The sequence below is a fragment of the Tachypleus tridentatus genome, chromosome 9 (genome assembly GCF_004210375.1).
Source record: "Tachypleus tridentatus isolate NWPU-2018 chromosome 9, ASM421037v1, whole genome shotgun sequence".
NCBI classification, from domain to species: domain Eukaryota; kingdom Metazoa; phylum Arthropoda; class Merostomata; order Xiphosura; family Limulidae; genus Tachypleus; species Tachypleus tridentatus.
Window position 1 is genome coordinate 28,302,693 of NC_134833.1, and position 12,266 is coordinate 28,314,958.

A 12,266-nucleotide genomic window follows, 5' to 3' on the forward strand; every position below is an offset into this window, starting at 1 on the left:
AAATACTCAAGAAGTTCCACAACATTTGGTGTGACACAAACATTAGTTAAATGAAAAAGGCAATAACCTTTGAGGTTCAGGTTTTATTTTTAAAAAATGAGCTAGCTAAACTTTAAATAATGTATTTAAAACCACACAAAAGTCCAAATTATTCATGATAAAAAATGTTTGAAATTTATGTTAATCTCATGACCTTAACAATCAGAAAAAAATATATAATCTTTCAAAGACACAATACCTTTTCAATAAGATCTATTGTAGGTTGGAGATCTAGTCCAAAGTCAATAAACTTCCACTCAATTCCTTCTCTTTGATACTCTTCCTGTTCCAGGATGAACATGGTGTGATTGAAGAGTTGCTGTAGCTTTTCATTGGTGTAGTTGATACACAGTTGTTCAAAGGAATTAATCTAAAGTTTAAGCAAGTCCAATCAACAGATTTAGTGAAGTATACATGATCTGTTATCTTGCAAAACAAAAAACAATCATATATTTTTTATATCCTGCTAATCATCATAATAAAACACTCACCATGTAAGATTGACAGAATACATCATGAAGTACTGCCTTACTAAATCCATATCCTCATTTCTAACATAACAAATACTTTTAAAGTATTCTTACTTTTCTTTAGGATCACACAATAGAACCTGTACAATAAAATGTGTCTTAAAAGACATGTATCTTCTGATCTCTAAAGCCAGTATACTATTATTTCATTTTTAAAAATTTATTATTTTACTATTAAAGTAAATCTAAACATAAAATAACATATTACAGTTTATGAAATAAGGAACTTTTAAAATTCAAAACATTCATGTTTTACCATCTGCTCCAATTTGAAAGGAGATACAAAACCTTATATCGTAACAGGTACCTTCACTCTCAATATAACTTATATTACTTAAGCTAGTATTATATGTTGTTTTTGAATTAAGCACAAAGCTACACAATGGGCTATATGTGCTCTGCCCACCACGGGTATCAAAATCCGGTTTTTAGCGTTGTAAGTCCACAGACATACTGCTGAGCCACTGAGGGCTAGTATTATATAAATAATGAAGTTTTCCAGTGGATGCCTTGATTTCTTACCTCAAAAATTTCAAATCCTGCAATGTCCAAAATTCCAATGAAAGATGCCCCTTGTCTCTTGGTCCGATCAAGTGATCGGTTTATTCTGTTAACTAGCCAACGGAACATTCGTTCATAGCAAGCTTTAGCTATAGCTTCTACTGCAAATTCCACCTTCAGGAAAAATAACAAGTTTTAAATACTAAGTAAAAATCAAAGCACAAAAAAGTTACAATATTAGTATCATGAAAATTTAAAACTTAAAAAAAAATCAAATTTTTTTACATCCATTAATTTTAGAGTAATACACAGAAAGTTAAAACAGTACAGTAGAAAATATTAATTTAAATTCAATACTAAAACTAAACTTTATAAAAGTCTAATGTTTTGACATCTGTAAAACAGTAGATAACTTAATGATGTGTATCACACACTGCCTGATTTCATTTGCATACAGAATTCCTGATGATGATATATGCTTGTCATAACCTAGTACATTTGTAATAGTTTCTTTCACTATGAATTCATCTCCAAACTTTTTTCTAAAAGTGGGTTCCTCATCACCTAAAATGTTTAGAATTTGTTGAAAAATATTATCTTAGATGTAAAACAAGGTTACATGCAATCATGCAAATGGAACCAAACTATCCAGAAAACATGTTTGTCACTGTGTTGACACCTATGTGAAGTGTTTATTAAAAATGCAACAAATAACAGTAATTCATAAATATATAATCAATAAAAGACAGCATTCAACATAGCTTTTCTAACCACTTCTAATCTTACATGCTACAAACTAAAAGCTAAAATTTAATGCCATTTAACTTTATACATTAATCATCTTTCAATCTGAGATTCAATAATTTTAAACCTTAACAACTGCTTCACCTATAAACTGAAATTTGGCAACTTTAATTCTCAGGGGAGTCTTCTCTTTCATTTAATATTCACTATCAAAACCTCACATTTTTATTCTGAGTTTCAGCATTTTTAAGTTCTCTACATTAAAACTTTTGTACTTCAGGTCTACTGTTTTAAGTATGTTCTATAATTTAACCTAATTGTAATATTTTGCATTTTACCTGCTCTTTGGTCTGAGCCTTGGTTACATAATCTCTTCCAACTTTCAGTCGAGGCTTTAGGAAAGCTTTAGTCATCTCTGTAACATTGAGACCCAGCAAATGACTAATTTTCTGGGCAACAGTGTTGTCAGGCAGTGCTGCCTGATCTGAATTTCTTTCTTGTTTAAACTTCATGTTCCCAAACAACATCACAGAAGAAATTACTCGGAATATGGCTACAAAAAATAAAGTTACATACAAAATTACATTTCTTTCATTATCTGAAAAAAAAAATTAGGATTTACATTTTTTGTTTTATGGTTGCTTTGTATCTATTTAATGTACACATGAGAAATTACAAGACTTTTCAGTCACATAAAGAAGCAAAAAAACAGCTTTGTCACATTAAACACATCATTGCAAAATGCTGTAAAACATAAAATATAATAAACAAAATATTGAGTATTGTATCTAAATGAATGTATGATTATCAGGCAGCCTATAATGTGTAATTTCTGTTAATAAATGAGGTTTTAAAAGGAATGAAAAAATATACCTTTTAAATACACTTTTTTCCCATTTAAAACAAAAATAACAAGGAACTGAAACAATCATCCTTGTTCTCTACCCAAATCTTTTTTTTTGTATCAGTGATAAGAAATACTTATGAAATATTTTGTTTATTTAATTAAAATTAAAATACAATATATCATCTACAGCAATCAAAATATATAACTTACCACTTAGGTCATCTTGTGTCAAGCCCATTATATCCATGGCTTTAACAGTGTTTTTGAATTCCTGGTTTTCAACAATTCCTGGAACTTGGACATTCCCATTGCGAAGGAAAGTATAATTTTTCACATCTTCCAGAAGATACTCCTCTGTTTGCAACAATAAAATAAGTCATCTTATTATACTAAACTTCCAACATTTCTATTGCATAAAAATGAAAACATTTCAAGTTTTAAGAAGGAAAGAACAAACATGCACTTGATATCTAAGTTCCTGCACTCTGTATTCACCATAAAAATGCAACTCATATAATATAACTTTAATATAACTGAAGAAAATAAAAACAACAGATTCTTTCTTCTTTGTAATATTTAAGTTGCTTCACCTTTATCTCACATCTATTAAATTATTGTAAAGTAATGTAATATTCTTCTGATAAAATTTTAATGCATCAGATAAGGACCTAAACCTAGAAATTAAAGCAAACAAAAACATGGAAAAAATAATAATTTACAAATTATTTGTTTCATATACCTTATTAGTATTGAGAACAAAATAGATTAGGAAAACAAAAATGATAAAACATACAAACTTTTGAAAGACTGGCTACTTTTATTTTCATTAGATAAGATTGGATTAGAAGAAACACTTTCACACAAAGCAAACCCTTTTTTACACAAGTTATTATTTATGGGTAGCCTCTCTTGTATTGTAACACTGAACATGAACAATTTGCAATATCTATTTTTAGATAACACACTTTAACTGGGTATATACATATACATATAACTAGATTAAGACTTAAAACAGAGGATGCAAGTCTTTCACTTTTTTTACATTTAGCTTGTTTTTTTATATATATATATATATATATATATATATATATATATATATATATACATGCATATATGTACATATATGCACAAAATATATGCACTTTTTTTTAACACATACACACAACTTACTTTTATTGGATATAAATGCTGAAACCTTCTGAGTGAAAGTAAATAAGACTATGATAATATATCAATTACATCATATCTGTTTAGCTGGTGCCAAATGAAACATTTTATTCAATACTAGAGCTCTTCAGGCCAGCTGAGATACAACAGACATAGTTGTGGTTCAGATGCTATTTATATTATCAAATTCTTTGATTATGCCTAGATTAGGACTAATAATGGAATAATAGAACTTACTTTTCTGTTCTGGGGAAGCACCATTAAGTAACTGATAAAAAACGTGGAAGGTACGTTCATCCTTTGCTTGACGAATGGCTCGAGACTTTTCCAAAAGATCTTAATCATTGAATTAAGGTATCTAACATACACAGGTGAAGATTAATACACTTTATACTGTACAGTTTTAATCTTGTGGTAACATACACAGGTATTGGTTCACTAAACAAATACACTTCTACTCATAATACGTAAGTTAATACAGGAGTGTTTCAAAAGAATATACACATAAAAATCTCAAAACTTACAATCTCAGTTGTATTTTTTGTTTTTACTGTAAATGATACAATATTCATAAAATAGGAAATTCTGTCAAGTGATTAGTAGACAATATCTTTATTACTAAAGACTAGAATAATCTATGAAATCTCTAATGTTAATCAAGCAGTAAAATCAGGTTAGCAACATTTATTCAATACTTGTGAAAAGTTAGTACTTGTAATCCACAAATATTTACCAAAATGTGGCCTTTAAAGTTTGTCTTACAAAGAATAAAATTAGAAGTGAAGTTCTGTAAACCAGTACTAACAATAATTTTAATCTAAACACTTCTAAATCAAATTAATTTCCCTCAATTTAGAAGTAAATATGCGAGTTATCAATAACCAAATTACACAAGGTTTATCAGAAATGCTGCTGAATTTCAAAATAATTATACAGAGTTTGGACATGTTATATTGATTTTGGAGCCCCACAATATTGTTACAGTTCACGTATCCAGATCTGGTCAAGCTCTATCTGGACTTCACAATTTGAAATAGCCTTGCAGCATAATTTTCTATTGCAAAAGACTTCACCATAAAGCTACCATGTTTTAAGTACACCTATCCTCCTTCCATGCTTTCAATAATCTAATGTATAAAGTCAATTTCTCAACACCAGTTTCAAGAGTCTGCTCACACAGAAATCCACAGGTGCCATATCCAGCAATTTCAACATTATATCTTCTTGTGGAATAGCATGAATACCTACATCATTTTCCAGCTGCTTGTGACATGGGATGGTTGAACGGATATGTCACGAAAGCAACTTGTGCAGTATGATCTGCATCACCTTTCCAGATGGAGATCCTTCATGATCACGTTTCACACTTCTGCATGGAAAACATGAAAGGCTTTTGTCATCGACATTTGTGTTTGTGTATTGACATCTGTTACAAGATGCCAAACTTAGCTTATCACAGTTGAGTGTTATTTGTTCCAGATCTCCTACTGGATGCTCCTCATAACAAACTGAAATATTACTTTTGTTTTCTGATAACAATAAGTACAAGGCATTTATCTGTCTTTAAAATGTTAAATCCATAATCTGAACCCATCTTTATGATTGATGTGTGTAAATACTTTGGTATCACACTAGCTATGAAATGCCAAAATGTAGTTCTGATACATGTGTGTTCCACCATGACTTTATACAAGCTGTGGTTGTAAAGTTGCATGCTAACTTGCTCCTAATCAAGATTGTCTTTAATAAAACACACTGAATCCTGTTAACTACATATTATATGAAATATTTTACATATATAATATTTAGCTTAGGTACTTAGATTATAATATATATATATATGTATTAATAATTTGGTACATTGCACTTTCAAAGAATTACATACATTTGTACTGACTTCCAGATATCCAAAGAATTATCTATTGTAGATGTTAAGTGTATGGAAAAGTGATGTAAAAAATAACCTGGGAGGGGGGGGTGCAATGTAATGGGCAATCCCACTATTTGTGTTGATAAAAAAAGTAGCCCAAGAGTTAGCGGTGGATGGTGGTGATAACTAGCTGCCTTCCCACTAGTCTTACACTGCTAAATTAGGGATGGCTAGTGTAGATAGCCCTTTTACAGCTTTGTGCAAAATTTAAAAAACAAATATAATCAACAAAAATTAATATTCTATTCCAGTCATTTTAACTCTTCTGGATCAGTACCTCTACAAACTGATTTGCTATAGTCTTAAAAACATGTTTACATTTAAAATATGATAACTACATAAATATTCTAGAAATTACTTTGATTTTAGGCCTTTGTTTTCTAAAAAATATATATGAATTACAAATAATGTACAAAAGAACATTACAAGATTTTTCATAAGAATTCCCATACTTAGAGAGTAACTTTACTATCTGTACAATAGAAATTACTGAACAAATAACCTTCATACTAAATCATAACCTTTGTGGTAAAAGATAGCTTTCATATTTAGGTACAATATTTCATCAAAGGATACAGGTTTCAATGTTGGCACCCGCAATAAAACCAGAGGCATCAAAATTAATACGAATGAACTTGCCCTGTGTTTTTTAAAGTAAAATAGATAAATCAAAACAGGTTTACAATTACAGAAATGGAAATACTAAATTACCTATATAATATTCTGAACCTAATAAAATGAGCTTGAAACAGCCTAATAAATTATGTGCTCATTGTTAAAAGTATATTTGTTGATTATGTAAATTTTTTTATGCATAAAAATCATAAAAGTCAACAATACATTTTAAACGTAACAAATTAACTATGAATACCCACTATATATCTCAATTTCCAATAATAAGGTTAACCACCTATCCAAACATAAAAAAGTAATACATTTGTTTGTCTGAAAACTACAATATGGTCTTCATACCAATATCAACTAAATATAGCAGGATGATACACTGGATCAAGGGGCATGTCAGAGGGTGGTTATTACTTAGTTCCACCCATCCTGGATCACATCCATAGCAAAAGTAAGTTTGTTTAGCTTATAACTCAATAGTTTTGAACCAATTTTTATTTCTAATTTTTTTTATTTTCAGTTTTTTCTTGAAATTTTTTTATATTATTTTTAAAATTAAAAATGTCAAACATTTACATTTTTGTCATGAAAAATAGCAATCAAAGCACAAAGTCAGACCCTTAAGGTGGCAGCACTACAACATCTGAAAACCCATAGATTTTCACATGGCTGGTTCTATGTTGGGAATTCAATAGTAGAAACCTCTTTATTTAGGCCCAGGAAGGAGGAAAAATTTCTCATGTGGTTTATTAGGAAGCACCCAGAATATGAAAAAACACTGTAGTTGTAGAGAATGATTAGTAAAATGTAATACATTTATTGTAACACTATTTCTGTAAAGTGGAATAAAGTACGTGTTAAATAAAGTAATTCTAATGTAAATTATGTGTGGAATAAACTATGCATATAAATACAAATTATTAAGTTACTTTATTAGTTCAAGCTCTAAATTCAATCAGTCAATTATTATGTATGTTTTAAAGCTGAAAAGTTTAACTCTCTGTTCTTAATTTTGTATGAATAATTTTTATTCATGTTTTATGTTGTATATGGTTCTATCAGGCTTACTGATCCATAACATACCAACATTACATTACACTGTGTAATGATTATATTTTGGAAAATAAACATTCTTTTTGTAACAGGCCCAGTTCCAGCAACACTTTAATAAAATTATTAAGATTTTTCATTACATCAGTACTAGCATAATTTATTACATATCAGGTAATGCTGGAGCTGTAATACATTATGCTAGAACTGATGTAATGAAAAGTCCTAATAATTTTATTCTTTAATTTATAAATGTACATTATAAGTTGTAGTTATCATGTTTTTGCTGTATGTGATACTACTCACTAAAGAAATCACTACGGAGGTTGTACATGCTTTAACAGCACCTATACTAAAGCTATAAAAAATCAGTTAAAACTATAAAGAAAGTTGTCATTACTGGAAAAATATTGGTTACTTTTCTTGAGAAAAACAACACACACACATCAATAACTTAAACTTATAAAATAATAACAATCAATACTCTTTCAAATAAGCAAATACTTGAATATTTTACTTACAAATCTTGAAGAGTTGTCATTTTTAACAGTCTTTGCATTTCCAAAAGCTTCCAAAATAGGGTTAGCCTGCAGAAGTTGTTGTTCAAGCTCACCCTATCAATCAGAAAAATGATTTAATAAGCAGCCTTACTGTTTGTAATCAATAGTAGAAAAATGTGAACTGATAAAGATATGTCAATGACTGATATATTATACTGACTTATTGAAAACCAGAATATTCATGAATATAAGATATACAACTGGAGCTACTTAAAATAGAAAAAAAAAGATCAATTCATAAATGATGAAAATTGCAAAGAAGTTTGAGAAACCTATTGCACAGTACAAGTGAGATAAACTGAAAATTACATAAGCAACAAAAATATTATTAGGGATAAGTTGTTATAGTATAGGTAGAATTTTAAAAGAAAAAATACATAGCTTAATAACAGGCTTCTAACTTCAGGGAATAAGATTTATAGTCCACCAGACAGGGTAATAAAGACTCTGAATGCCTTATTCTGGGTCTAGAGGGCAGTCTAAGACATCAGTGACTAGGTCTACTTGAGTTTACAACTTCAAATGCTATTAGTCAGCCAGTAGAAAAACTTTAGGTCATTAAAGGCTTCATAAATATCAATTTACATACATCTCTGCTGCAAACCATAAAGGATAATGCATAATAAGAAGTACAAAAAACCAGAATCAACAGCACCTCAGGTCCAACTGTCATTTTACGGTAGTTAGACGGTTATAATTTAGAATGGGGAGATGATTCCAATTCATTAATATGTATCAATATCAATTCATTATGGATTCTTGGGGCTGTAATGAACACGATTTATTTGCTGACTAGTTATGCTTTAGTGTAACACAATAAAAATAGTTTGCTACACAATGATAACTGATATTACTCTTCAAGGAACAAATTAATTTTCTAAATCTCACTTTAGTTTATTTGATATTTATATATGCCTGACTTGTTATTTCCTACATAATGATTAAGAAGTAGACAATAATAATCTATATCTACATTGCTACAAAGAAAGCCAATAATAAACTATATTTTTAAAATCCACTTTATTTGAACTACACAACTACTGTTGACCAAAGGTTTTAAGTACATTCATACTCTAACACAGTCAGAGAAAACCCATGGAGAAACCTATTTCATTCAAAAACTCTTGTTGCTCCAACATTGCATATAAACACCATGACGATAACCTATAAAATCTACTGATGCTTAACAATGAATTCATTCATGGATAAGTACACAGGACAACATCATCTATGCAGCCACTGACAATACAACATCCAAGTAAACGATATGTTTGTTCTATATGTAAAGTTTGTACAGAAAGGTAAAGTCAATGTTCTGATATTGAGTAACAAAAGGTCAACCAGAAATTACCTTCTATTACAAAACATACTAGGTTCTGCAAATATGTAGAAAACAACATATTATAAATATAATAATCCTAATTCAATGGATATGCAACTTCAATTTCCCAAAGTATAGATCTTATTCACATGCCAGTTAAAGAAAAAAATGATATATTTCTGTACGAAATTTAATATGTCGAAGTAACTGAAATATAAATAATATCTACCGAGTTTGAAATATATACATATCCATTCCAAGCTACCACCAAATTCAAATCTTACAAATACTCTTCTAAAACCCATTTTCCAAAGTTTTGTTATCACCTGTTTTAACACATTTTGAAAAATCATAATGGATTCTTAATAATTATTTTTTGTTTTGTGGTTATTTGTGCAAATTATACATGTCATTAGCGGTTAACAAACTACGTTAGAAAGTTAATTCATGAAGAGCCTAAAGTTTATTTTAAGTGGCAATAAAGAAGAAAACACAACAAATGAAAATGTAAACAAACAAATCCCTACATACCAGAATAACAGAATAGTACTAATACTAAAAAGATGGTTTAATAGTTAGAAAGTTACCTTCTTACTGACTGTCCTGTAAACCATCCAGATACTTTACAATTATCTGTTTTTAAATTGTGATACAGTTCAATCTTTATATACGTTTTACAGTAAGACACGTAGATTATCAGTGATAAACAACTAATTGGTTTTAAAGGTCTATTCAGAGGCGATATTTAAATTTTAGAACACCTTATTTTCTATGTTAATTGTAACAATCGAAGTTAAAACTGAAACAATGACTTTCCATGGTAAGTGATAGAAAAGTCTCTCTTCACTACTCAAAAAGGCACGTATGTGTGTGTTGCTACAGCAAAGCCACATCGAGCTATCTGCCGAGTCCACAGAGGAGAATCAGACCCCTGATCTTAGCGTTATAAATCCGAATACTTACCGTTTTCCCACCAGAGGACTCTTAAAGCGACAATTCACTCCCGAATCAAAATAAGAGTGGGAGCATATAGCCCCCACTGATCCTACGGTTCCGCTGCCTATAGGTTTATTAATATGAAATATATATATATATATATAAATGATAATAAAAGCAATCACAAATACATGAACAAAACAGGTTCTGTAATAAGAAAAAAATCATTATAACTATTATATGACAAAAGTTACAAGTATCGTAAAACGTATAAACTAAGACAGATATTCCCAGGTTGCAACACAAACATGACTTGAATAAAAATAAAACTGGTGGATAGATGGCCCGTTTGTGGTTCAGTACTGTAGCCTAACTGAATCTCGTGAGAGCATTACGAGATCCAGGGCGATAGACGACTATGAAAAATTACCTGTAGTCCCACTTTTCTCCAATCAAAGATACGTTTGAAAAGCCAGAAGCCATAAACGTTTACAAAATCAAAATCCCTCATCTTATGTGTTAAATAACAATGAACAGAAAACATCTATTAACGCACAAGGTTTCCGAAAGGCGGTAAATAGGTGCAAACGTATGATATTAACACCAAATATGATAAAAATAAAACTATATCATCCAAAATAGTGTTATACATCACAGAAACAAACACTAAAGTTAAAATCATGGAAACACTTTGATAATCCAATGAATAGTTCATTTAAAATTAACAGCAAAATTAGATAAAGCATGTGCTGTCCTTTCGAGCCCTGTTTTACGGCACTCAAGCACAATCATTACAATACTAGTCCTAACACTTTTTAAAATGCTTCAGAATTCTGCTATGAAGTAACTCTGCATATATTACCTAAGTATAAATTAATGATCATTTCTGACCAAGGTATACCCCTTACACAGACGATAATTAAAAACCATCACAGAAAGGAGTGTAGCTAATTAAATATACTGAGTTTACCTTATTAATTTCATTAATTAGAACGCTCTATCCTGACTTGAGTCCTCTAATTTCACACATTCATTTCACTGATTATTCCTGAATAATAAAATTGACTTGATAGCTAAGTTAGTAAAACAATGATGCAATATACACTCAGAGGGAACTTTATTAGGCAGGTACATCTGCTCTTTAACACAAATAGCCAAACAGCGAATCATGTGGATGCAACTCAAAATATATAGCATGCAAATATTCTCAAGAGATTAAGCTGTTGTTCGATCAAACATTAGAATGAGGAAGATGCGTGATCTAAGTGACTTGACTGTGGAATGATTGTTGGTGCCTGACGTGATAGTTCCAGCATCTCAAACTGCTGACCTTCTGTGTGAAAAAACAACAAAAAATCCAGTAAGCGGCAGTTCTGTGGGCGAAAACACTCTATCAATGAAAGAGGTCAGGGGAGAATGGCCAGACTCGTTCAAGCTTACTGAAAGGCTATAAATACTCAAATAACCACTATTTACAACACTGGTGTGTTGAAGGGCATTTCTATACGCACAACGCGTCGAACCTTGAAGCAACAGAAACCCACACCGGGTTCCGCCCTATCAGTAAGAACAGAAAGATGAGACTACAATGGGCACAGGATCATCAAAACTAGACGATAAAAGCTTGGGAAACTGTCACCTGGTCTGATGAATCTCAATTTCTGCTGCGGTATGCAGAAGGAAGGATCAGAATTTGGTGTAAACAGCCTGGATCCATCCTGCCTTGTGTCAATGGTACGGACTGGTGATGTAATGGTGTGGGAAATGTTTTCTTGGCACACATTATGCCTTTTAATACCAACCGAGCAGCATTTGAATGCCACAGCGTAACTGAGCATTGCTTCTGACCAAGATTGATTTGATTTGAATTTTGCGCAAAACTACACGAGGGTCATCAGCGCTAGCTGTCTTTCATTTAGTAGTGAAAAACTAGACCAGAAGGCAGCTAGTCATCACCACATATCGCCAACCCTTGGACTATTTTTTTACTAAGGAATAGAGGGATTGATTACATTAT

The 12,266-nt window shown here is 30.7% G+C and overlaps 1 protein-coding gene across 1 annotated transcript in view; it reads right to left on the bottom strand.

Moving 5' to 3' along the window:
- LOC143224933 (myosin heavy chain, non-muscle-like) overlaps window positions 1-12,266 on the bottom strand; it is a 134,073-nt gene that overhangs the window by 32,464 nt on the left and 89,343 nt on the right. The window contains 7 exon segments of the mRNA XM_076453428.1: window positions 239-409; window positions 1,092-1,244; window positions 2,153-2,367; window positions 2,872-3,015; window positions 4,066-4,164; window positions 6,335-6,398; window positions 7,954-8,046. Of these exon segments, the coding sequence (XP_076309543.1) occupies window positions 239-409; window positions 1,092-1,244; window positions 2,153-2,367; window positions 2,872-3,015; window positions 4,066-4,164; window positions 6,335-6,398; window positions 7,954-8,046 (939 nt within the window).